General features: G+C 48.6%; 2 protein-coding genes across 3 annotated transcripts in view; both read right to left on the bottom strand.

The window, feature by feature from the left end:
• Positions 1-147: 147 nt before the first annotated feature.
• msto1 (misato mitochondrial distribution and morphology regulator 1) lies at positions 148-15,781 on the bottom strand. The gene is made up of 14 exons (XM_073061219.1): positions 15,612-15,781; positions 13,997-14,132; positions 9,991-10,060; positions 8,830-8,905; positions 6,429-6,480; positions 6,199-6,337; positions 5,993-6,110; positions 4,731-4,865; positions 3,642-3,797; positions 3,024-3,155; positions 2,392-2,573; positions 1,408-1,512; positions 993-1,108; positions 148-851 (listed from the first exon to the last, which is right to left on the bottom strand). Exons 1-14 carry the CDS (start codon positions 15,693-15,695, stop codon positions 613-615), a joined length of 1,740 nt encoding a protein of 579 aa, XP_072917320.1. The 5' UTR covers positions 15,696-15,781; the 3' UTR covers positions 148-612.
• A 3,057-nt stretch (positions 15,782-18,838) lies between these two features.
• The window catches only part of dap3 (death associated protein 3), a 44,261-nt gene continuing 35,664 nt past the window's right edge, over positions 18,839-27,435 (bottom strand). For both annotated transcript variants that reach the window (XM_073061221.1, XM_073061222.1), the window contains 4 exons: positions 26,310-26,369; positions 24,617-24,706; positions 23,389-23,506; positions 18,839-19,337 (listed from right to left, as the gene is read on the bottom strand). In XM_073061221.1, the coding sequence (XP_072917322.1) occupies positions 19,252-19,337; positions 23,389-23,506; positions 24,617-24,706; positions 26,310-26,369 (354 nt within the window). In that variant the 3' untranslated portion in view covers positions 18,839-19,251. The remainder of the gene's footprint in view (positions 19,338-23,388; positions 23,507-24,616; positions 24,707-26,309; positions 26,370-27,435) is intronic.

Genomic DNA, 27,435 nt, shown 5'->3' with positions numbered 1-27,435 from the left:
TACAGCCCTACAACAGTCTGCAGGGTAAAGAAGGGTAAGCTGAGTGAAACTCTCCCCAACACCATGTGGAAACTGGGAGTGCGCGCGGGGACTCGAGGTGGGTGGGACACTGCTCTGTGCAGTTGCTGAGCAAGACATTGTCCATGGTTGTTAAGATCAGCCCAAAAGGGTGAGACTTTATTTCAATGTTGTTTCATCGATAAATCAGCAGTAAATCCTGCAAAAATAGCTTCTTTGCTCAGACGCCACACAAGAGAAACAAATACTCCTAACCTGCCATCTCTCATCTTTCTCTCTCCCCCACGCCACCAGTGAGGCTGGGAGTGGGGGATCTCAAAATTCAGCCCCTGCAAAGGGAATCCCTGCCACCACTAACCACACGTGTGGGGATTCAACAATGCTCTCAACCACATGCTTCTAGTCCCCAGCTTGGGTCTGAAAGTGCCCACGTCCATCGCACACGCTCAAGCTCCCCAGTCAGCATACTGGGTGGGAGGAGGCACCACGCCACATCCCCCCACCACCACATTTGCAGGTGTGGGGCAGGATGAGGCTCCCACTCTCACATGTAGGAGCATAGACACAGTCCTGGGTCACCGCTACTGCAAGTCTTTATTCCTCATCAGAGTCATCATCCAAATCGTCCAGCTCAAAGTTCAGTCTGTAGCACTGGGCCAGGGTCCTCAGCTCCTCAAGGGCCTCTCTGAAGTCATCCAGCTCTGGGCCTGCGTTGAAGAAGGTGCTAAATCGCTGCAGGTTGAGGCGACTGACTTCGTGGTACAGGGCGTGTAGGCCATGATAGGTGGTGGCCGTGCTCTGCAGTGCACTCAACACGGGGATGCTCTCCACAGCTGTGGACAGACAGAAGGATGTTCACCAAGGGTACCTCATCTGATAACCCCCACGATCTCTGGAGCAGCCCAAAGTAAATCCAACCCTCCCCACACGCAGCAGTCCGACGCCAGACTGGATCCCCACTGCATTGCACTCACCATTTCTCGAGGAGAAATGACCTCCCACCAGCTGCCCCCATTTGTTGAAGGAGTCTGAGAAAATCTGTGGATACGGTGTAGTCACTTTACATGGGGTCTGAACAAGATGGACAGCTCTGAGGAGAGAGAGAACAGGGTCACCAGTCAACATCACACTGTACACCCTTGTATGCATCCCCAAAGGACAGAACCATTTCCCATTCTCTCTGCCTTTTCATCCACCAAGGACTACATATTCCCAAACCTGTTGCTGCTCACTTCCCAATTGACCAAACCCCTTCCCACTCACATTACAAAGTAATGAACCCACACCCTTTCACTCAAACGTCAAAGTATGGTGACATTTTTTGCCACTACCATCTTTGATCTTTTTGTGTCTGCTTCCTGTGTACAAAAGTGTTTGCCACTCACATACCTCACTGCAGCTGGGAAGTGGTGTTGCAGGAATGTATCAAGGACCTCCTCTCCTGTTGGACAGCTGTGTAAAATGGAGGGTCCTTTCGCCCCCGGTGGAAGGTTACTGAGAGAAAGAGATACAGGCAGATTCATGATGCAAACATTTCTTATGGTGTAATTTCTGGACAACTGTACTAACTAAATTTCAATCTTAACACTGATTAACACAGCCGTGGAACCCCCAAAATGATGATATTCGGGAGGGGTGGGGGTCGCAATATTGACGCTGTATAACACCAGGGTATGGGTCTGTCACTGTATAACACCGGGGTACGGTACCGGTGGGGACGGGTCTGTCACTGTATAACACCGGGGTACAGTACCGGTGGGGACGGGTCTGTCACTGTATAACACCGGGGTACGGTACCGGTGGGGATGGGTCTGTCACTGTATAACACCGGGGTACGGTACCGGTGGGGATGGGTCTGTCACTGTATAACACTGGGGTATGGTACTGGTGGGGACTGGTCTGTCACTGTATAACACCGGGGTATGGAACCACCCTACATAACAGTACAGTCAGGCACAGTACCCGTGAGAACAAGTCGATCACTGTAAAAACACGAGTGCAGAGCAACAGCTCAAGTACATACTGTGTGAGACTGGACAGCGAGCAGACTTTGTGCATCGTTGTCTCTGGCAGCTGAACTCTAGCCCCCTGGTGGGTCGGCCACTCCAGCACCTGTTGCTCTCAGCTCTTCACTGAAGCAGCAGGTTTGGGTGAGGGGCCTGGAGGTACTGAGACCTCTCTCGTACGTCTGTCAGAACAGTGTATGACATTGATTGCTGCCTGATGATAACCGAGTGCAGATACCTCCGAACCTCGTGTTCGGGTGTTCAACTCCTTAGGGGCACCCTAGACTCATTCTCCCCTCCCCAACTGTAATCCAAGGCGTGGTGTGCCCAGAATTGCAAGCCTGTGCAGAAGGCGACCCATACCCACCCGACTTGTTGCTCCCTGCTGACTCCTCGCAACACCACAGACTGGGCGAAGCACTGAGCGTTAACCTCGCCACAGGGGGTCAGTGGTGTCCACGGTGATGCGGCATGTTGTTCGGCCAAGACGTCCGGGAGAGTGTCGGTGCTCCGCATGGCGAAGGGGACGGCAGCAGACGCAGTGACCACCTGCCGGAGACAGACCCAGTTCAGTGCCAGGATGGAGGCTGCTTCCCAACAGCAATACCTTCGGGTAGCATCTGACCCCATTCACCCACAGAACATCCCAGTGAGACCATAATCGGGCAGGCAGCCATAGCTTGTTCCTTCCTGCGAAGGTTGGCGGGGTAAGGGTGGGGTCCTGGCTGTGACAGCAGGAACACAAGTTGATTCACTTACAGGTAAGTGGACCCCCATCTATTGGTGAAGGAGCATGGGACAAGGGATTGGGTCTGCACCTCCCTTCAGCGAGGCACCTACTGCATTCCAGTGCCTGGCTCAGATCACATCCACACTGACCCACTCACTGTGGTCTGTGAACCCTCCCCTCCTCTTCACATTCCCAACCTACTTCTCACTCTCCCTCTCACAATGGCCCCCGAATCCCACCTTCAGTATGAAGTCTCGGGGGTGCCTCACCTTCCTGCCGGAGACAGTGAGTGCGTTGGTCAGCTGCGTAAGTGACAGGGCATTAGATTGTAGTCTGTACGGGACGCTCAGAGTCTCCAAAGCTGTAGCCAACAGCGCGCTGCTGTGATAACTGAGGGATGCCTGTTGGGAGAAAAGCAGAGGTGAGTGAAGACTTCTGGTCCAGCAGGATGACCACGTTGTGTGTGAACTCCTCGGGAACGGGCTCGGTCTCCAGCTGGGATGAGGGACCAAATCCAGTGCAGACCCTCGTTCCTGCTCCTCCAAATGCTGACTGCAAGTGTCTGATGGCATTCTGTGTTGGAGGGTGGGTTCCCTTAGACAGAAGGGCTGCTCGGCTACAGGGCTTTGACAGTCTGCCGATCCCTAGCATGTGTGGAGAGCTGGGGCCCCACTCCAGCACCTCTTACACCAGACGCGAGCTAGGCAAGTAACCATCACCCTCTAGCCCGTCCTTCACTGCATCTACACACCTTGTCCAAAAGTGGCCCTCTCCATCACCACCACCCCCCCAATCATTACCCTTGTGCCCTGCTTCACATCGCTGGTCACTGCCCATGCCCCTCCACACCCTGTCCAACACCACCCCTCCTGCCTGGAGATACTCACGTCATAGATGACATGTGGGAAAAGGATTGGGGTCATCTGCTTGCGCCTCAGGAAGCTGCTGTCCAGCGACATGGGGCAGAAGGCAGAGCTGCGGCTGGACAGGTGCACGATACCCATGACGGAGTTGAGCAGACGGTAGACGGTGGCCATGGAACCCTGCAGAACCAATCACAGCCAGTGTTCAGAGACCCCCGGGCATCGCAGAGTGCATGACCCCACCCCACAGTGAGCCTCCAGTAAAGGATACGAAGGCACCAGACCACTCAGCCCCTCAAACCTGTTATACAGGAACAGGCTGTTCAGCCCATGTAATGTAATCTCACTCTTTTTCCAATATCCCTTAATCATCCCTTGGTTAACAAACTGGATTTACCACAAGTTTAACCCAACATCAACTGAGAGGGACAGTAGTCTAGCTATTAGTGTAATGCTTTACAGTGCCAACAGTTAAAAGTGTAAGGAGCTTGTATGTTCTCCCTGTGACTGCGCGAGTTTCATCCGAGTGCTCCAAATTCCAAAGACACACACGATAAGGTCAGTAAGATGGCGCCAGCGAACAATGATTGCCATGTGACATTGAACTGAATGCAGAGGGAGTCTGGCTGCCCACTGGGACTGACAGTCAGCAGCTGGATCAGTGCACTCAGACCCGGTCGGTGGTCACTCTCTACAGAAGGGCTGAGTTCGTGCGGTCACCCTCCTTGTATTCACATAAAAAGATCTTTCCAATATTCTGACATTTACGTGATTATGGGACTGTACTTTGTACTGGTTTCCTTCAGATTTTCAGTCTTTTCTTTCCTGTTGCCAATTGGCAGGTGGGTGACATGTTAATTTTTGTGTGTGTGGGTCAGCGAGGTTTAACTGGCCACTAAGTTACCCCTTATGTGTGGGTGAGAGGTAGAATCTGTGGGGAGAATAAGACAGGTAGAAGTCAGTGGGTGCTTGATAGCTCAGGAGCAAAAGGGCAAACTCTAATTTGCCAGGTTTGCACAGATTGGAAGGGGGAGTGGTTGCAGTCCATTGCGTGGTTAGGGGACCCTGGTGGGTGGGGCAGTTACTAGTGCCTCTGCTCAGCCCTCCTCTCACCGTGTCCAAGTAGCTTGTGGGTGCAAAGCCACAGGTGAAAATGGCTTTCCCTCCATATTCATCGTGTAACAGCTCCACCACCTTGGTGGCAAGGCCAGCAAAGCCATCCTGCAGGTCACAAAGCACCTGGAAGCCCTGGTAACGAAACACACCATCCGTCAGTAACAAGCAACAGGATCCTAACCTGCACCGTTATGAACGGAGTTACACTTCCCTTCTGAGGCAATGTCAGTCAAACAAGTTGAATAATTAGACCCATCCACACTGGTACCGTACCCCAGTGTTACACAGTCACAGACCCGTCCCCACCGGTACCGTACCCCAGTGTTACACAGTCACAGACCCGTCCCCACCGGTACCGTACCCCGGTGTTACACAGTGACAGACCCGTCCCCACCGGTACCGTACCCCAGTGTTACGCAGTGACAGACCCGTCCCCACCGGTACCGTACCCCAGTGTTACGCAGTCACAGACCCGTCCCCACCGGTACCGTACCCCAGTGTTACGCAGTCACAGACCCTTCCCCACCGGTACCGTACCCCAGTGTTACACAGTGACAGACCCGTCCCCAGCAGTACCGTACCCCGGTGTTGTACAGTGACAGACCCATCCCCACTGGTACCGTACCCCAGTGTTACACAGTGACAGACCCGTCCCCACCGGTACCGTACCCCGGTGTTATGCAGTGACAGACCCGTCCCCACCGGTACCGTACCCCGGTGTTGTACAGTGACAGACCCGTCCCCACCGGTACCATACCCCAGTGTTACACAGTCACAGACCCGTCCCCACCGGTACCGTACCCCAGTGTTATACAGTGACAGACCCGTCCCCACCGGTACCGTACCCCGGTGTTAAACGGCTAACAGAGCTGTCCCCACTGGTATTGTACCCCGGTGTTACACAGTGATATCTTACCCCACCAATATTTTACCCAGGTGTTATACAGCGACCCACCTGTCCCCACCAGTACTGTAGGCCAGTGTTATACAATATAAAACTGTCCACACCAATACGAAACCAATAAGACTGAACAGATAGTGTCTTTTCACACTGGAAAAAAGAACACTGAGAAGTGATCTTATTGGAACACATCACCAAATTAACCTGGAAGCCTGATGTTAATCTCTATACAATGTTTTTCTCTTTTAGTTAATGGAAGGGAGTAGTATCTCGCTGCTTTTCCTCTGTTCTTATCCAACCATTTGTTAGCAGGAATGGTTTCATCTGCCTTCTATCCCTCCTGCATGCACCCAGGTACCTGCAGGTAGTCACATTCCTCAATGTAAAAGTGGAGGCGGTCTTCAAAGTCATCTAAGAACACTGGATCACGAAGGAGCTTCTCACCAAACCCAAATGCTTCAAAGCAATTGGAAGTGCTGTGCATGTTAAAGGAAAAACCAGGGTCAGCTTGGCACTCTGATGGATCAGGCTGTGTCTACTAGGGCGTATGCACCTGTCACTCACCTGTTGTGGTTATACTGTTGGACGAGAGAGATGGTCTTTGGATGCAGGTGTACCCCAAGATAGTCTGACCAGACCCTCACACTGTTCTCCAAGCGCTGGGCACCCTGAGCCAGGTCGAAGGTTCTCTCAGACACAGACCCTGACAAAATAAACATGGTCAGAGTGGGTGAGAAGTGGATATTGGGGCAAGGTGGAGAAGCGACCAATATCATAGGACAGGTGGCACTCACTTTCTGCTCCTTGGGCTGTTGTTGAGGTGACATTTTCACTGTGTGCCTCAGCCTGTGGAAAGACAACATAATATGAATGAAGAGGAATCTGCCTTGTACAGAAGCACAGAAAATAGAAGCACCCTGTATCACGGTCTGGTAGGGCAATTCCAATGCAAGAGGCTGCAAAGTACGTCACAGGCATACCCCTCCTGTCACCTGTCACTGCTAGTCCACAGTTGGTGGGCTTTGGGCCACATATCTAACAGAGGATGTGCTGGCACTGGAGAAGCTCCACAGGAGGTTCATGAGATTGATCCCAGGAATGATAGGGCTAATACGTGATGAACATTTGATGGTTCTGGGCCTGTTCGCACTGGAATTTAGTGAATAGAGAGGAACCTCATTAAAACCTATGGAATATTGAAAGGCCTTGATGAGTAGACATGGAGAGGATGTTTCCAATAGTCCAGTTAGGACAGAGATGAGGAGGAATTTCTTTAGCCAGAGGGTGGTTCATTGTCACAGATAGCTCTGGAGGCTGTCATTGGTTATATTTAAGGCAGAGGTTGATAGGTTCTTGATGTGCAAAGATGACAAATGCTATAGGATGGGGTTGAGAAGGAAACTAAATCAGCCATGATTGAATGGCCAAACAAACTCGATGCACCAAATGACCCAATTCTGCTCCTGCGTCCTATGGTCTTTTATTAGCAAGAATCCCCACCACTTGTTCCTGTACCGCACCGTACTTGGCAATACCCTTGATTTGACTGTACGATACCATTATGGCTGATCATCCAAATTCACTGCCATCCCTGTTTTTTCAAGTCCTGTAGAACTCAGTTCAATACCCTGAACATATTTCACTCCTCTTCTACTACCTTCTGTGATAGAGATTTCCATAGGTTCACTGCTCTTTGGATGAAGAAATCTGACTTCTCTGAATTCCTGGGCCATGTATCCTTGCACCTTGACATGGGTGATCTCAGGAGCAGGTTGGGTGGGTTATACAGAGACTGCACTCTGAGCAGCTAACGGGGCCTCTGATGCTACCCCAAACCATGGATCAGGGAAGTGCAACCAGGGTTGTGCTGGAATAAAAGTGCCTCTTTACTTCCTCTGACCACCGTGAGGTACGAGCTGACGGTGTAAGTGCCGGGGTGACGGAGGAGCTTCCTGCATGGCAAATGAACCACGAAGGTGGCTCTAACACACCCCTGTAATCGAGTGAGCAACAATGCAGAACGAGAAGTCACTCCTCACAGCCCCAGGACCAGAGTTTGATCCCAACCTCCGGTGCATGGAGCTTGTGTGACTGTACAGTTTTCCTCTAGGATACACCAATTTCCTCCTCCATCCCAATCCATATGGGATGGTAGGCTAACTGCACCTTGTGTGTAGATGAATGCGAGAATCTGGGAGAAGTTGATGGAAATGAGGAGTTGAGGGGTAGCATGGACTTATTGGGCTAAAGGGCCTTTTTTTTAATATAGGGTATGACTATTCCACACTTGACTGCAAGCTATGCAACAAACTGCTCCAAGAATGGACGTGCCAGTTGTACTGGCTAACAACCAAGTTGCAACCATGGTAGTTCAGTGGTTAGTTTAACACTGTTATATCCTAAATCCTTGAGGTTGTTGTAGCTGGGGGTGGTAATGGGACCTTCTCCCACTATCTATTAAATGCTCCCAGTGACGTGCGCTTCAAACAGCCTCTGACAACCAAGTCCATCCGGCTTCTGGCCCTTTCCACGTGGCTTAGCTACTGAGCCTGGCAGAACCGTTTCTAGTGACAGAGGGGTGAACGTGGGCTACTGGCGCTTTAAAACCAGTCGCTTCAGGTAGATGGGGCTTGTCAGCCGTGGCTGGCAGCTCATCGGGAGGAGGAAAACTCTGATCTCAAACCTTCGCTGCCTTGCAGCTATACCCACTCATGGGGAAGGCTTCAGGAGTAAACCCCGAGGAAAAATCTAGAGCTGGACTCCCTAAGGCAGCCCTACATTGAGTTCAACACTGACTGGCAACTCCTGTGACATTTCTGGTGCCAAACTGTGTCAGTCTCTGCCGTTCCTTTGGGTTCATCAGATGCGCGGAGAGCGGAGCTTGCTACATGGCCAATAGCTTGCTCTCCATATCGTACTGCCCAGGCTCGTGTATTTAGTTATCTAGGATGCAATATCCATGGTTAGCTCTGTCCAACAGAGGCCTCAGCAGCAGCATTTAATGTGAGTCAGCCGTCTATGCGCTCTCCCAGTGGGTTTCCTCTAGGTGCTCTGGTTTCTAACGACACCGGGCAGCACAGGCTTGTTGGGCTGGAAGGGGCTGTGCCCACGCTGTATCACTGAATAAAAATAAACTCTGATCGATGGACTCACGGTGCCACCTGATGGCCAAACAGTGAAAAACAAGACACTTACACCCAGCCTGTTGAGTTGCTGCAGAAACTGGTTCTTTGTCACTGGATCCTCTTTGTGCACAGTCAGACTCCCGTTCCTGGATTAAAAGGGGAAAATAGAACAGGGCAAGTGATTTTTTTTTACTGTAACACCACACAGTCCTCCTCAGAGGCTGCACAAAGGTCCTCCACTGATAGGTCTTGGGGCCGAGATAGCGGGATAAGAAGTGTTGTTCAGCTGCTGAAGTGCTGGCCCTCACAGCTCTCCCTCCCAGTCGGCCACGACACCCCCGTTCCCTCAGAGCCAACCACAGTAAGATCACGGAAAAGGGACAATTACTTTCAAACATGGGGTGCTCACTGGATTCCCACTTGCAAGTAACAGGCTTAGCCTCCCAACAGGACGCGCACTCAGGTGTACAGATAAAAGCTTACCGATGATCCAAATGGAGTCATCTCTTCCCGTACGTAACCTGCCCGTCACCCTGAACATAACATTCTCAAACATCCCATCAATCTAAACAAGATTTATCACATGTACATCGAGACACACAGTGAAAGGCAATGTTTGCATTTACAACCAACACAGTACGAGGATGTGCTGGGGTCAGTCCACAAGCGTCGCCACACTTCCAGCCCCACCAGGTTCGGATTTTCCAATCCTATCCCGTACACCTTTAAGAAAATGAAGCACCTCGAGAAAGCCCAAGTCACAGGGAAAACTTACAAACCCGAGACAGCAGCAGCAGATGACCCCGATCTTACGATTGCCGGCGCTATAAAGCAACACCGTCCCCATTCCGTGTGAAAGTAACGTGATGCATACTGGTACCTCTCTTTGACCCTATAATGGGAGACCATTAATGACTGTACTGAGCCGGCCCACAGAACATTCACCCAAAGCAAAATTCTGCTATGAATATCCCAAGAATGGCTGTGGGAGGAGGAGGTTGGACATGGAGCCAGCAATCCCATCCTGTAAAGATCTAGAGCTACAGAAACTCCAAAGACCTGGGAGAGGAAGGATCTTTGAAGATGGTTTATAGCTGGGACAACTTGAAAGACTGGCCCAGGGCAGAGGACTTTGGTGGCCTATGCCCCAAAAGGGACGATGTATTTAAGCAACCTGGGCCTGTAGAGCAAACCCAGGGCTCCAGCAGGGCCAACAGGCTCCAATCCTTACCATGCTAGTGCAGGTTCGACCTGGCTGACTCCATACAGATCTCCTTCCTGCTTCAAGCTGCTCAGACTCCCTGTAACACACAAGGCAAGGCCGTTAGCCTCCACCCAGTAGGCCATCAGCTGCACCACTAGAATCTGGATGGTGGAGCCCTGAAGGATAAAGCTGTTGACGCGAGAACCGGAAAAAAAGAAATGAGACACTCAGCAGGTCAGGTAGCATCCATAGAGAGAGAGGCTGCGGTTTGTGCTGCTGTCAAAATTAAGGGCCTTCCAAACTAAATTGTAAACAGTTTCTCTTTCCATGGATACTGTTCAATGTTTCCATATAGCCTGCCTGATATAGTCCTCCCAAACTAAAATACAAACAGTATAGTCCTTGTATATGCTTTCACATCAGGGACTCTATCACATTGAGAAGCACATGCATGAAGACAGAGTCACAACTGAATATGTCATGACAGAAGTCGAGGGAACATAAACCAGTCCTCATTGAGGGGCCAGCATTGGAAAGGGTGAGCAGTTCCCACATCTCTTGAGATTCTATCCTGATGCAATCACAAAGAAGGCATAACAGTGGCTATATTTCATTCCAAGTTTGAGGAGTTGGGTATGTCACCAAATTTCTACAGATGTACTGTGGAGAGCAATCTGGCTGGTGTGTTGGATCCAATGCATGGGATCGGAAAAGCTACAGGAAGTTACAAACTCAGCAAGCTCCACCATGGGCCTCCCCAACATTAAAGACATATGCAAATGGCGATGCCTCAAGAAGGCTGTATCCTTCATGAAGGACCCTACCTAGGACATGCACCCTTCTCATTACTACCATCAGGGAGGAGGCACAGGAGCCTAAAAACATGCACTCAACCTTTTAGGATCGACTTCTTCCCCTCTGCCATCAGATTTCTGAAAAATGTGTGAATCCGTGAACCCTACCTCATTATTCAGCTCTTTCTGCACTATTTACTTAATTTGATTTTTTAAAATGTCTTGCACTGTGCTGCTGCTGCACAAGTTGCCCAACGCACGTCAGTAATTATAAACCTGACTCTGAACACGTAGTTCAAACATGGTTATCATTGCAGAGCTCAATCCCCGACTAGAATGTCAGGATGTATATTGTAAACATTTCTCTGACATTAAATGTACCTATTGCTTTACCTGTAGAGGTGGACGATAATCAATTCAGGGAATGGGACAAATGGATTTCCCGTTTTATCTGGCAAAGAAAGAAACCTAGAATTCGATTTAACACCTTACAGTTAGGGAAGGAAGGAGGAGGTATGGCACTTCCTTGCTTGAGAAATTATTTTTATGCTTCACAGATAACCCCTCTGTTATACTGGTGTAATAAGGAATATAAGGCTAGATGGAAGGAAATAGAATTTGGATTGATTGACAGTTTTCCTCTGCAGGCCTCAATAGCAGACAAAGGATTGATAGCCCAATTGGAAAAGTCTAAAAACAGCTGGATAAATCTTACATTAAAAGTATGGCAGAAGGTGGCTAATTCATGTGGAATTAATAACATGCTAAAACTTTTTAGATGGTGTACATATAATACCGAATTTCTTCCCAACAGAGTAGATAAAAGATTTGAACTATGGATAAAGAAAGGTCTTACAACCTATCTCTCATTTACACAGAAAAGAGTATTACAAAGTTTCCAATCCTTACAGGACAAACATGGCCTAGAACATAATGACTTTTTTAGGTACCTTCAAATACGACATTATGTTAATGTACCTATTGAACTTTGTGACTCACTGAGTCAGGGAATCATTGTCGTGTTGGTAAACACTACAGAAAAGCATGCCAGGAGCACCAGCAGGTGTATCTAAACAGAGGCACCAAACTGCCTCAGTGTTCACTGTGTAAGTGTTAGAGACGAGTTCTGATACAATCAATGGATCCAATGCAGGAGACAAAGAAAGCTGTTTCAACAATCTCCCTGTCCTCAGCAATGACTGGGCGATGTACAAGTGCCAAAGGCAGCGATGGAAACGTCTCTGTGGAGTGGTCCTCATTATCTTAGAGCCCGTCATCACACTGTGACAAAGACTGAATGCACTGGTCAGACTACTGCAGTACAACACTGCCCCATTACAGGAAAAGCTGCCTGGATTAGAATGCATGAGCTATAACAAATTTGACTTGTTTTCTCTGGAGCAGCAAGAACTGAGGGGAGACCAGGTATAAGATTATGAGAGGCACAGATAAGAGTGGACTGCCGAAATATTTCTCCCCAGGGGCAGAACGTCAGATGCTAGATGGTGTGTGCCTAAGGTGACAGAGAGGCAAGTTGAAAGAGTTTTATTTATACAGAGAGTGGTGGGTGCTTGAACAGGCTGCTATGGGTGGTAGTGGAGGCAAATGTGACAGAGGCATTTAAGAGGCTCTTAGATATGTGGCTGTGCCGGGAATGGAGCAATATGAGCACTGTGTAGGCAGAAGGATTTCGTTTCATCAGGTGCTTAATGATTTCAGCAGAATGTTGTGGGCCAAAGGGCCTGTTCCTGTGCTGTATTATTTTCTGTGATGTCAAGAGGCAGTCACCAATAAGCTTGTAGTGAAGATCATTACAACTGCTCAGGGTTCCACTTAATTTGCACAACTTAGATACACAAAACAAGTTCCACAAGAGAATTTGGTAGGAGTGTGAGAAAATTTGTCATATTACCAAAGTTTCTTACAAAGTGCTACAGATGTACGGTTTATCACTGTCTGATATGGAGGCACCAATCCACAGGATCAAGACTCCAGAATGTTGTAGACACAGCCAGCTCCATCACAGGAACAACACTCCCCCCCCCCCCACCCACCTGCCAGTGAGTACTCCTTTCACCCCCCCCCCCCAAACTTCTTGCCCCTTCCCTTCTAGTCTTGATCTCTGATCACAACTGGTGGAATCTCACCCTTCCTCAGTATCTCACAGCATATATCTTCACCCTCCCAGTCTATTCTACCGCCAGGACTTAAGAACTTTTTAAAAGCTATTATTAATGCTTTTTGAGATAGTGATTTAGATGCATATCATATTTTTTTTACTGAGTTAAGTATTGTATGTAATTAGTTTTGCTACAACAAGTGTATGGGACATTGGAAAAAAAAGTTGAATTTCCCCATGGGGATGAATAAAGTATCTATCTATCTATCATATACAGCCAGAAAAATGATAGTTCAGTGTATCTGACATTATAATGACTGAGTAACACACACAAAATGCAAGAAGAACTCAGCAGGTCAGGCAGTATCTATGGAAAGGAATAAAGAGTCAACATTTTTGGCAGACTCTTTTCATCAGGACTGTCCTGATGATGGATTTCAGCACAAAGGGTCTCAATCCAAAACATTTGACTCTTTATTCTTCTCTATGGATGCTGCCTGACCTGCAGAGTTCTTCCTGTATTTTGTGTGCGCTACCCTGGACTTTATAGAATTTTGTGTGGTCATGGGCACAACTCTCCCCATCATCGATGACATCTTCAGAATCTGCAGAATCCCTTCTGCTTAGCTGTCATAAGAACTCTGCTTTTGTTACTACCATATAGGGAGGAGGTACAGGAGCTTGAAGACCCGCAATCACTGATTCAGAAGCAGTTTCTTCCCCGCTGCCATCAGATTTCTGAACCCATAAACATTATTATTTTTCTTTGCACTGTTTATGTTTGCAGTTTTTAGAGTAATTTTTCAACTGCACTGTTGCAAAACAAGATTAATGTCATATAAATCAGGGTTAAAATTAATCTCAAAGATATTACCACTCCTTACTGCCAGTATTGTAGATGTCACTAGTGACTGGAAACAAATATAACAGCAGCCCAGAGGCTGTGTCATTAACTGAGAGATTTGCTTCTCTGCAGGCTTTTTTTACCTTCGAGATGGGGCATCTTAGGCCGCCCTGATCAGAGGGCTGTACTCGGAAAGCTCAATGCTCACTTCATTGGCACTCTGGCTGGGAGATCTGTCTCAGATGGGAGTTAAGCAGAAACGGATTGCTGGCGTACCTTTGAGGTCCACGAGAATGAGGCGAGGAGTGTAGGTGGGTTGGCCTCGCAGTGTCTGCCCCTCACGGAAAAGGACATTGTTGTTGATCTCGGAGTATGTGTCACTGCGATCTGAATCATAGCACAAGGCAGCATCCTTGAAGGAGACAGAATTATCGGTCACACAGTTGGACTCTTGATGGGGTCAGCGCGTCATTTATCAATGTAAAGACCACGACTAGTTCATTTTCTCAATCCATCCCAGCTTGTGCTCCTCTCTCCTCCAATACCCACTTCTTTCTCTTTACTCTTCCTGTGGCTCAGTCCTACCCCACTTCAGATACAGGAGACACCTTCTTTGAGCCTCCATCAAGTCTTGGACCCCCACCCTCGGACCCTCCACCACCGCCTCCTCCTCCAAACCCCATCCCAGCGAATTCTGGTCCCTCGGCCTCCCACTCAGCCCCGGATCCCGGTCCCTCCGCCTCCCCCTCAGCCCCGGGATCCCGGTCCCTCCGCCTCCCCCTCAGCCCCGGGATCCCGGTCCCTACGCCTCCCCCTCAGCCCCGGGATCCCGGTCCCTACGCCTCCCCCTCAGCCCCGGATCCCGGTCCCTCCGCCTCCCCCTCAGCCCCGGATCCCGGTCCCTCCGCCTCCCCCTCAGCCCCGGGATCCCGGTCCCTCCGCCTCCCCCTCAGCCCCGGGATCCCGGTCCCTACGCCTCCCCCTCAGCCCCGGGATCCCGGTCCCTACGCCTCCCCCTCAGCCCCGGGATCCCGGTCCCTACGCCTCCCCCTCAGCCCCGGATCCCGGTCCCTCCGCCTCCCCCTCAGCCCCGGATCCCGGTCCCTCCGCCTCCCCCTCAGCCCCGGGATCCCGGTCCCTCCGCCTCCCCCTCAGCCCCGGGATCCCGGTCCCTACGCCTCCCCCTCAGCCCCGGGATCCCGGTCCCTACGCCTCCCCCTCAGCCCCGGGATCCCGGTCCCTCCGCCTCCCCCTCAGCCCCGGATCCCGGTCCCTCCGCCTCCCCCTCAGCCCCGGATCCCGGTCCCTCCGCCTCCCCCTCAGCCCCGGATCCCGGTCCCTCCGCCTCCGCCTCCCCCTCAGCCCCGGATCCCGGTCCCTCCGCCTCCCCCTCAGCCCCGGATCCCGGTCCCTACGCCTCCCCCTCAGCCCCGGATCCCGGTCCCTCCGCCTCCGCCTCCCCCTCAGCCCCGGATCCCGGTCCCTCCGCCTCCGCCTCCCCCAGCCCCGGATCCCGGTCCCTCCGCCTTCGCCTCCCCCTCAGCCCTAGTCTCATCTCTCCAACAGCCCATCCACACTACCCGCCCTGATTTAGGTTGTTCTTCCACCTCACCTCACTCCTTCAAATGTCCTATTTCCTCCCTCTCCTCATTGCCCACGAGTTGGCTGTGGTCCCTCATTGCCCACAACTCCTTAAGGCTTGGCCACCTCCTCACCACCCTGATGCCCTCCCCTAATCCTACCAACTCACCTGATGCTTGACCCTTCCAGCCTCTCCTCCTAACACTATCTATCCTCTCTGAGCTCACCTTCGCCCTTCTCGACCCACCCGACCCCCGATGGGAGGGCAAATCTCCATGGTAACGGCCCCTGTCCGGGAGCTGCTACTCACTTGGATGTTCCACCAGTGGGTGCCCACGAAGTTGGTGTAGTGGCCGAGCTGCAGCGTCAGCACCTCCCGGCCCACGCCACCCATCAGCTGCGTCCAAGACTCGCTCAGGGAAGCGACGCTAAACTGCGCTGCGATCCAGGCCGCCGACCGCTAACCCCTCGCAAACGTCCGCCCCTCTATTCCCATTGGCTTACTCGAGCGTCACTCACACCCAACATTCATGACAGATTGGATGTTTTTCTATCACGTGCCGCAACGCCAGCCAGCTGCGCATAACTGCACGCCTCGGCTCCTCTATTGGCTGCCATGCTCGTCACTCATTGACACCGCTCGCGGCCGATTGGATGTGAGATTATCACGTGCCCTAAAGCCCCGCCTATTCCCGCAGGCGCGAACACATGCGCTTCAGGATCTCCGATGGGCTGTACTAAGAGAAAGGAAGGTTAAAGGTCCACTGTGTCACATCAATTGACATCCGGGCTATAAAATGGAGCAGCAAAGTTCCTGTTCCCGCAGTCGTAATGCGCAAATAGCCATTCTAAGTAAATTTATTATCAAAATACGTTTCTGTCGCCATATACTACCCTGAGATTAATTTACTTGCAAGCATTCACAGAACAAAGCATCACAACGGAATCAATGAAAAACATAGACGGACAAACAACAAGGGTGCAAAAGAATACAATCAATCCAGATAGAAAAATAATTAATTAATACTGAGAACATGAGTTGTAGTGTGTCATCAGAGGGGTCAACACATTGTGTGACAAGAACTCAGCAGTACAGGAGACATCTGTGGAGGAAAATGAACAGCCAACATTTTGGGTCAAGTCTATCCATGCCTCTCCTTCACAGATGCCGCCTGACGCAGTGCATGTCTTCAGCATCTTGTGTGTTGCTCCAGATTCCAGCATATGGATTTTTCAAAAGTATGCTTTTGAAACCCATTCCATCTTTCATTAGGATTGAAGACAATCCTCCTCATTTTTACCTACCCAATTCTTGTTGACTTGCCTCCATCTACAGCATTGTTCATCTACAGCAGAGCTTATTACCCAAAACACGGACAGGTTCTTCCCACAGATACTACCTAACAAGCTCAGTATATACAACAAATTCAGCTTCACTAAAGACTTGGTGACCTGGGGAGTGGACACTGTGATCTGCATGGAATCGTTGAGCCAAAGCTATTGCATCTGTGACAGAAAATCCAGGGCCCCCTTGGCTGATGAGTTTCTGATATATTTAAACTGGCTGAAAAAAATCTCTCACACACCAGACTACAAATTCAGAGACACTCCAGTCTGTGAAGACAATTAACACAGCCCAATTATCGTCTCCCATTTTTGTTTCAAATTCATCATCACAGAGTAGATTGGTAACAACACCTTCTTGCTAACTATCAACACAGGCATACCTCAAGGGTGTGTGCTTAGCCCACTGCCCAACTCTCTACCCAAGACTGTGTGGCGCAGGACAACCCAAACTCCATCTATAAACTTGCCAATAACACAACTAAGATGGCGATGAGGAGGCATACAGGAGTGATATAGTTGACTGGAACCACCTCAAAGTCAACATCAGTAAGACAGCATAATTGATTGTGAACCTTACAAAGGGAAAGTCAAGGAACACACACTAGTCCTCATCAGCAGTGGAAAGAGTGAGCAATTTCAAGTTACTGGGTTTCAACATCTCTGAAGATCTGCGCAAAAGCCTTAGGCACTGATACATATAGGCAGGGTGTCTAAGACTGTATTTGTCAACGTGGAGCAGAGAGCGGGTTTGTAAATCTGGTTGGAACAAACAATGTTTGGAATAGTGAGGGTGGAGCACTGCAGAAGAGGTGTGGGACAGTTGGCAGAGGAGTGCTGGGGTGGAGATTGGCACCAGGCAAGGTCATTTGATTCCAAGCAATTGGTTTATTGATCATTACAGAACGTCTCTCTGCTGCTTCCTGCTCCATCCTCTCTACCACCTTTTCTCAACTATGATTCTCCTCTCCCTGCCCCCTTCCCACTCTCAGTCCACAATAGAGGCCCATATCAGAATCAGGTTTATCATCACTCACGCATCATCAAATTTTTATTTTTTGGAGCAATAGAACAGTGCAATACATAAAATTACTGCAGTACTATGCAAAAGTCTCAGGCATCCTAGCTATGTATATGTGCCTAGATTTTTGCATAGTACTGTATCTTGGGCCCAACATATTGTTGCAATTGTGAAGACGGCATGTCAGTAGCTATATTTCATTAGGAGCTTGAGGAGATTCAGTTTGTCAGCAAATCTCCATAGATGTACAGTGGAGAGCATTCTGACTGGTTGTATCACTGCCTGGTATGGAGGCTCCAATGCACAGGATGAAAAGAAGCTGTAGACGCAGTCAGCTCCATCACCACCCCCACCAGTACTATACACCAGAGTAATACAATGACAGACCCATCCCCATCAGCTCCGCACCCTGGTGTTATACTATGACAGACTCGTCCCTATTGGTACCGTACCCTGGTGTTATACAGTGACAGACCAGTCCCCACCAGTACCATACCCTGGTGTTATACAGTGACAGACCCGTCCCCACCGGTACTGTACCCCAGTGTTATACAGTGACAGACCCGTCCCCACCGGTACCGTACCCCAGTGTTATACAGTGACAGATCTGTCCCCACCAGTACCGTACCCCGGTGTTATACAGTGACATATCGGTCCACACCTGTACTGTATCTCACTGTTATGCAGTGACAGACCCGTCCCCACCAGTACTGTACCCCAGTGTTATACAGTGACAGACCCATCCCCACCAGTACTGTACCCCGGTGTTATACAGTGACAGACCCGTCCCCACCGGTACTGTACCCCAGTATTATAGTGACAGACCCATCCCTACCAGTACTGTACCCCGATGTTACACAGCCACAGATTTGTCCCCACCAGTACCTTTTCCTGGTGTTACACAGTGACAGATTAATCCCCAACAGTATTGTACAACAGACCTGACCCTCCCAGTGTTATACAGTGATGGACTTGTCCCCAGCAGTACCATTTCCCAGTGACAGATTTATCTCTGCTAGTACTGTACACCCGGTGTAATACAGTGACGGATTCAACCCCAGCAGAACCATTTCCTGGTGTTTGACAGTGACAGATTTGTTCACACCAGTACTGTACCCCAGTGTTATGGCTGCAAACCCCTTCATAGGGAGACGCATGTTAAGACAGGGCAGTTAAATCTGCTGTTTTAATGATCAATGCTCATTAAAAATACCCACAGCTTCCAGTACAGACAGAAAACACACAAATTTCAGATTGCTGGAGTAGGTGGCTGAATTCGCAGTTCGATGTTCCTCCCCTCCATTTTTGACTTGTGTTCTTGATTGCTTTGTATTCTGTCGGACTTGATGTGGAATTCCCCCAACCAACCTCGCCTTCAGACACAGACTGATAACAATGCTCAAGCACACAGGCACTCATTTGCAAAGCAGAAACATGACCTTATGTCAGAGAGACTGGCACCATGTTTGCCTGGAGCAAAATGTGTTGGACTCAGGGTGTCCATTCACAATGTCTTCCATTCAACTTGGGGGTGGGCGGGTGTGGTGTTGGAAGAAGAGCTTGGTGCGAAGGGAGGTGCCAGTACTCAGAGGGGACCGCAGATCCTGTCAAAGGTCCCTGGGTTGTAGTTGCTGAGGAAGATCAGCTCCTGCTTACCCTCTTCCGTGAGAGCTGTGGAGAGAGAGAGAGAGAGAGAGAGAGAATGGTTAGTCATGCCGTTGAGGGGTGAGGGAAGAGAACACCCCTCCTCTCCCCACTACAGGCAGGGATGTGTTAGAGACTCTCCAGAAGTGGGACCAAATCCCCTGTGTAACACAAGGGTGGGACAAGCAGAGTGAGGCAGCCTCACAAAGGGATTTGAATCAATGGGGGGGGGGGGGGGGGAGAGTGAGAGAGGTAGGGCAAGGAGAGAGAGACAGAAAGAAGGAGAGAAACCGAAGAGTAAGATTGTGGTGGGAGGCACATGGGGGGTGGGGAAGAGAAGGGAGGTTGTCTGGGAAAGGGCCAAGAAGGCTGATGAACTCTGTGGCCAGACAGAGGAAGAGGAATAACACAGAGCTCCGCAACAGTCAAGGACAAAGTGTGAGCAGCTGGTGAAGGGGAAGTGACAGGTTATGGGGTGTTCTCAGTACACATTCTCTTTGTTATATGCGTCTACAGACTATGCGGATTCACAGTTATGCGAGGAACCTATTTCTACCAACACCTCCTTATATGCGTCCAAAACTCACAGTTATGCGAGGAGCCCTGCTTTCCCGCCAAAACAAGTCACGTGCGCATGCCACAGTCTCACTCCCGCCAGTCTCACATTGGCTTTGGCAAGGTGTGGATGTGCAATCTTGCGCTCTTAAACTGTTGTTGTTTCTACCTACGGTGCAGGGATTTTGTGCTTGAAATATCTAACTATGTCTCCTAAGCGTCAAGTCCTGGGCCATCAGCCAAGCAGCAGAGAACTGCTTTAACACTTGAAAAAAAGTTGGAAATTATAAACAGGTAACACAGCTCTGGGATGATACTTTGGCCTGGGTGAGTCCACGATCAGAAACATAAAGAAAAATGCTGAGAAAATAAAAAGTGCAGTGATTGATTCATCACAAGTGTCTTCAAAGATTGTTACCAAAGTGCGTAACCCGATTATGACAAAAATGGAGAAAATGTTGAGTTTGTACATTGTGCATGAAACAACACTTAGTTCCGATCATCTTTGGAAATTTATGGCCACCTTTGTTCAGAGGCCAGTGACGAAGTGTCAAGTGATATTGTTAGCTTTAATGCAAGTAATAGACAATAGGTGCAGGAGTAGGCCATTCGGCCCTTTGAGCCAGCACCACCATTCAATGTGATCATGGCTGATCATCCACAATCAGTACCCCGTTCCTGCCTTCTCCCCATATCCCTTGACCCCGCTAGCTTTAAGAGCTCTATCTATCTCTTTCTTGAAAGCATCCAGAGAATTGGCCTCCACTGCCTTCTGAGGCAGAGCATTCCATAGATCCACAACTCTCTGGGTGAAAAAGTTTTTCCTGAACTCTGTTCTAAATGGCCCACCCCTTATTCTTAAACTGTGGCCTCTGGTTCTGGACTCCCCCCAACATCGGTGACATGTTTCCTGGCTCTAGAGTGCCCAATCCCTTAGTAATCTTATATGTTTCAATAAGATCCCCTCTCATCCTTCTAAATTCCAGTGTATACAAGCCCAGTCGCTCCAATCTTTCAACATATGACAGTCCCGCCATCCCTGGAATTAACCTCGTGAACCTATGCTGCACTCCCTCAATAGCAAGAATGTCCTTCCTCAAATTTGGAGACAAAGACTGAACACAATACTCCAGGTGGGGTCTCACCAGGGCCCTATACAACTGCAGAAGGACCTCTTTGCTCCTATACACAACTCCCCTTGTTATGTGTGGAGCAGGTTAAGACCTACAAGTATCTGGGAGTACAGTTAGACGAGAAGCTAGACTGGACTGCCAACACAGATGCCTTGTGCAGGAAGGCACAGAGTCGACTGTACTTCCTAAGAAGGTTGGCGTCATTCAATGTCTGTAGTGAGATGCTGAAGATGTTCTATAGGTCAGTTGTGGAGAGCGCCCTCTTCTTTGTGGTGGCGTGTTGGGGAGGAAGCATTAAGAAGAGGGACGCCTCAGGTCTTAATAAGCTGGTAAGGAAGGCAGGCTCTGTCGTGGGCAAAGTACTGGAGAGTTTAACATCGGTAGCTGAGCGAAGGGCGCTGAGTAGGCTACGGTCAATTATGGAAAACTCTGAACATCCTCTACATAGCACCATCCAGAGACAGAGAAGCAGTTTCAGCGACAGGTTACTATCGATGCAATGCTCCTCAGACAGGATGAAGAGGTCAATACTCCCCAATGCCATTAGGCTTTACAATTCAACCGCCAGGACTTAAGAACTTTTTAAAAGCTATTATTAATGCTTTTTGAGATAGTGATTTAGATGCATATCATATTTTTTTACTGAGTTAAGTATTGTATGTTATTAGTTTTGCTACAACAAGTGTATGGGACATTGGAAAAAAAGTTGAATTTCCCCATGGGGATGAATAAAGTATCTATCTATCTATCTATGAAGTAGGGGATGGTTTTCTAAGTTTGTTAATCGTCACAGGCTTCACAATTTAGCTGTGCGTGGTGAGCAAGTTAGTGCTGACCACGAAGCTGCTGAACGCTACCCTGTGCAGTTGCGGGCTATGATAGTTGGGTTAGGCATCACACCAAAGCAGGTGTTTAATGCAGACAAGACTGGGCTTTTTTGGAAGCGTATGCCGAAATGCATAAGTAAGAATGAAAAAACTGCATCAGGTTTCAAGGCAGCAAAGAATAGAATGATTTTGCTTATGTGTTCCAATGCCGAAGGAGACTGTAAGATGAAGCCTCTCTTAGTTTACCATTCACTAAACCCCCATGCTCTTAAGGGTTTGAGTAAGAATATGCTTCCTGTCCACTGGGCAGCTAACAAGAAAGCATGGGTCACTGGTTGAATCTTTGAAGACTGGTTTGCTAATCACTTTGCTGAGAATGAACACTACTGCTGGGAACAGAATCTTGCCTTTGTTTTCTTGCTTGACAATGCACCAGCCCATCCTAAACATTTGGACAGCATTCATCCTACCACTCGACCAAGGTGTGATATCTACGTTCAAGGCGTATTTTTTACGGCAAACTATCTCTCAGATGCTGCAAGCAACAGACAATTTTGAAAATCCCAGGAGTTTACGAACAGTGAGGGAATGGTGGAAGTCCTTCAACATCAGACATGCCATCAACATTGATGAATCCTGGAAAGAGGTCAGGTCTTCCGCTCTCAATGGAGCTTGGAAATCAATTTGGGTGGAGTGTGTGCACACCTTCAAGGGGTTTCCTGCCTTCACTGCAGCTGTCCAGGATTGTGTGGCCAAGCGTAAAGTTGGTGGGGAAGGATTCTCAGACCTCAAGACTGCTGACGGGGTAGAACTCCGGGATTCTCATGGTGAAGAATTAAGTGTGGATGATCTTCTACGTTTAACTCAGACTGAAGGTGATAACAATGAAGAGGAAAGTGTTGAGTTGCAGGTGAGGGATTTTACGGTGAAGCAACTGGCAGAACTTTTTAAGGCTGCGGAACACTTGGCACAAATGGCAATGGACATGGACCCAAGTTTAGAATGGAGTCAGCATTTCAGTCGTTCCCTGCAGTCAAGCCTTCTCCCCTACAAGCAAATTTATGCTGGAAAACAAAATGCTGCCAAGCAAACCACCCTCACCACTTTCTTCAAACCTGTGTCATCTCCTGCTGCTGGCAGTACTGAGAGTTTTGTGAGTCTTCCTTCACCCCTTGCTGTCCTTGATGATCCTGACGACACACAACCATCCACCTCATTCATGTAAAGCTGCCCAACCACAACAACCACTCATCTCCCAGAGTGAACACACCTGCCACTGTTGGCGAGTACTGTACACCCTAGTATGTTAACTTTCTATGATTTATTACGTTGAATATTACCTTAAATTGTTGAAATATAATACGAATGTTGCCTTGTGGTACTGCTTTTGTGTTGTATTGGTATGAAAATGTGAATAAATTACAGATAAAACATTTAGGAAGCCCTCCAGAATACATCCCCATTTTCTCCATTTAAATAATTATTCACATTACGCGTCGACTGCGAGGAACCTATCCCCCCGCATGAAACAAGGATAGGGTGTACCAGTGGTCAAACAATTACCTTTCTCGTGTTGAATCCACTTGCGGTCAATGTAGTACTGGTAGCAGCTCTCAAACTCTTTCTGGCTGTATTTCGTCACTTGAATTGGAACAAAAGGGTCCAGGGCATCAAAGCCATCCTGAGAGAGGGCAACACAAACAGATGAACGTAATCCTTCAGTGCACTTCATCAGAATTGTGTTTATGGGACAAATTGATAAACAGGAGGTGGCACTAAAACTCAATTCCATTAACTCACAGCACAATCAATGAGAAGACTCCTGCTGGATATTGTCAGCAACAGACCCATCCCTACTGGTACTGTATCCTGGTGTTATACAGTGACAGACCCATCCCCACCAGTACTGTATCCTGCTGTTACACAGTGACAGGCCAATTCCCATCTGTACCATACCCTGGTATTATACAGTGACAGACCTGTTCTAGATACTGCAAGGAAGTAGGGTGGTAAGAAGGCGTGTGGTGTGTTGGCCTTCATTATTTGGAGGATTGAATACAAGAGCCATGAGGTAATGTTGCAGCTCTATATCTTGGTTAGACCACACTTGGAACGTTGTGTTCAGTTCTAGTCACCCTCACATTGACAGGATGTGGAAGCTTTAGGGAGATCCCTGGATTAGAGAGCATGTCGTGAGGACAGGTTGAGTGAGCTAGTGTTTTTCGTCTCTGGAGCAGGGGATGATGAAAGGTGACTTGTTAGAGGTGTATAAGAAGAGAGTCATAGACAGAGCAGATGCCAGAGACTTTTCCCCCCAGGGTGGAAGTGTCTAATATGAGGGGGTCAATTTTACAGTGATTGGATGAAATTATAGCAAAGATGTCAGAGATAATGTTTCTTCCTTCACAGAGTGGTGAATGTGCTAGAAGTGGAGGTAGAGGCAGAAACATTAAGGGAATACGAGAATCTCCTATGATTAAAAATATGGAGGGTTGTGTAGGAGGGAAGAGTTTGATTAATATTAGAGTTGTATTGTGCTGTAATGTTTTATGTTCTAAAGTGGCGTAGGAACTTAGCGAGTCAGGCAGCATCCGTGGAGGGATATAGACAGTCAATGCTTTTGGTTGATACCCTTCATCTGGACTGAAACCTCAATCATTCATGTCATCCTCTGACTAAACTTGCTGAGTCTCTCAAGTGCAGTGTTTTTCTCCAGATTTCAGCATCTTTTGTATCTCCTGAAGCCTTCTCAACAGCTGTCTTTGTGTACCGACACCTCGCTGTGACTCACCTTCCTCAGCAGCTCGTGGGGCAGGTGGGACAGCTGAGAGGCTCCCAGCGCTCCGGTCTGGGTCAGGGTCGTAACCACAGCTCCACCAGCCTGCAGAACAAAGGTCATTATCGCACAGATCCCCAGGGCCGGGCTGGACATGCAGACAAACTGAAGGTGGGTGCAATGTCACCAATCTTTACAGACGCGCTATAGCAAAACTTGGTAGGGCAACTGCTCTGCCTGAGGTCGCAAGAATTTGCAGAATTATTGAGGCAGCCCTGTCCATCATAGAAACCAACCTTCCCTCACTGATTCCGCCTATACTTCCCACTGCCTTAGTAAACCTGCAAAGTAACCAGGAATCTTCTCCCAAATTGTCATTTTCTTTTCTCTCTCCCATCAGGCAGAAGATGCGAAAGTTTGAGAACATGTACCATTGGGTTCAAGGTTGAATCCAGCTGTTATCAGACTCCTGCATGGACTTTGCTTTAAAAGATGATCTCCCAGCAGGGTAGTGTAGTGGTTAGTTCAACTCTATTACAGTATTAGCTGTAAGATTGGGTCAAGGGCCACAACAAGCACATTGAAACATTCAGTGAAATGTATCATTTGTATAAAATCAAATCAGTGAGGATTGCCCAAGTGTCGCCATGTGGTGACACTTCCTGCCACTCTGTGTAAGGAGTTTGTACATTCTCCCCATGACCACATGGGTTTGCTGGGGCGCTCCAGTTCCCTCTCTCATTCCATTGGGTCAGTGAGTTGTAGGAATGCTATGTTGGTGCCACATGGTGCACGTCTATGGCGGGAGGAGATCTTAATTATGCTCATTGTTTTCCCTGAGGTGTCCACAGAGGTTTCTCTGATGGACTGAGCTGTGTTCTTAATTGTCAGCAGTTTCTTGAGGTCACAGGCAGAGCAGTGGCCACACCAAGATGTGATGCATCCAGATGTTTTCAATGGCACACTGGTGAGGGTTACCAATCAATGAATCTGAAGATCTGGCAGCTTGTCACAGACCGAAAGGTCGAGGGAGACAGATCAGCCTTGGGGATATTTTACCTCTCATACAGAAAAATGCCCACCAGCACAGTGGGTGCTGTGCTCTATCCTCCGAATTGTAAGTCAAGGAGTGCTCGCTTCTTTGCGATGATTGGGTAAGAGGCAAGAAGTCAGGTCAACAGCCACCTCAGTCCCCAGTTGACAGTGGGAAGGGTTGGTCTCCTGTAGAACAATTAGTTCCGGCTGGTCCCGAGCAGAGGGCTGTCTAGTCAATTGGACAGAACAGTAGCGTAACAGTTTGCAGTGCCAATGAACGTGGTTCAATTCCTGCCACTGTATGTATTGAGTTTCTATGTTCCCCTCGTGACCGTGTGGGTTTCCTCCAGGGGCTCCGGTTTCCTTGCTGTACAGGTTAGGGTTAGTAAGTTGTGGGCATGCTAGAAGCATGGTGACTTCTGTGGGCTGCTTAATACAATCCTCGGACTATGTTGGTCATTGATGCATTTCACTGTATGTTTCTGTGTACATATGACAAATAAAACAAATCTTTAATCTTGAGGATAAAATATAACAACTATTGCTCACAGAGGCTGCAACATGGAACAGTCAAGGCACAGGCAGAGGTCCCAGTGGCTGAGGACCCTGTTCCCAAACCAGGACGTGCCAGGGTAATCACACCATATCACAATCCTTACTGAACACATCTTACCCAATCATTGGAGAGCAGCTTCCTCAAGTTGTGGATCAGGGTAAGTTCAGATGGAAGTACCTGCAAGAGAGGTAGATGTTTAACAGAAACTCAACTTACCAGAAGAATTCCTTTTGTTTCCTGCAGTGTGCTAGTTTTTCTTCTTTAACAAATTAGGCCATTTGTCCCATCGAGTCTGCACTGCTATTCCATCATGGCTGATTTTCTCAAATCCATTTTCCTGACTTCCTTTGACACCCTTACTAATAAAGAACCGATCAACCTCCATGTTAAATATACCCAACGATTTGGCCTCCAGGTGGCAATAAATTCCACAGATTCACTACCCCCCAGTTAAAGAAATTCCTCCACATCTGTTCTCAAGGTACATCCATCTACTCTGAGGCTGTGCCCTCTGGTCCCAGACTTCCACTATTGGAAGTATCTTCTCCGCATTCCCTCTATCTAGGCCTTGCAATATTTGGTGGGTTTTAACGAGATTCCTCTCATTCTTCTAAACTCCAGCAAGCACAGGCCCCAAACCATCAAATACTCCTAACATATTAACCCTTTCATTCCTAGGATCATTCTTGAAAACATCTTACAATGCCAGCACAACTCTTCTTAGATAAGGAGCCCAAAACTATCACAATACTCCAAGTGCGGACTGACATCACATCATTGCTCTTATACTCTAGAGCTTTCAAAATGACATTGCATTTGCTTTCCTTACCACCAACTCAACTTGCAAGTTATCCTTTAGGGAATGCAGAACTTAAGACTCCAAGTCCCCTTGTACCTCCAGTTTCTAAGTTTGCTCCCCTGTTTATTTATTTAGTGGAGTAGGCCCTTCAGGCCCTTTGAGCATTGTCACCCCAGACAACCCTGATTTAATCTTAGCCTAATCACAGGACAATTTACAATGATCAATTAACTTACCTGATACGTCTTTAGACTGTGGGAGGAAACTAGATCACGGACAACCCACATATTCAACGGGAAGGACATACAGGCTTCTTACAGAGGGCGCCAGGATTGAACTCTGAACTTCCATACCCTGAGCTGTAATAGTGTTGCATGAACCGCTATAGTATCTTGGTTTAGAAAACAGTCTGTACTTTTATTCCTTCTACCAAAGTGCATGCTC

The sequence above is a fragment of the Hemitrygon akajei genome, chromosome 11 (assembly GCF_048418815.1).
Source record: "Hemitrygon akajei chromosome 11, sHemAka1.3, whole genome shotgun sequence".
Lineage (NCBI taxonomy): Eukaryota > Metazoa > Chordata > Chondrichthyes > Myliobatiformes > Dasyatidae > Hemitrygon > Hemitrygon akajei.
The sequence above is the reverse complement of the archived record's forward strand: the minus strand, read 5'-3'. Positions and strand labels throughout refer to the sequence as shown.

Excerpts from the sequence above, each read along its gene's own strand:
- msto1 (XM_073061219.1), bottom strand. The coding sequence starts at position 15,695 with ATGGGTGGCGTGGGCCGGGAGGTGCTGACGCTGCAGCTCGGCCACTAC. Across the intron at positions 2,574-3,023 it reads TCACTGTCTCCGGCAGGAAG|GTGGTCACTGCGTCTGCTGC; the intron begins GTGAGGCACCCC and ends TGTCTCCGGCAG. Across the intron at positions 1,513-2,391 it reads AGCAGGGAGCAACAAGTCGG|TAACCTTCCACCGGGGGCGA; the intron begins GTGGGTATGGGT and ends TCTTTCTCTCAG.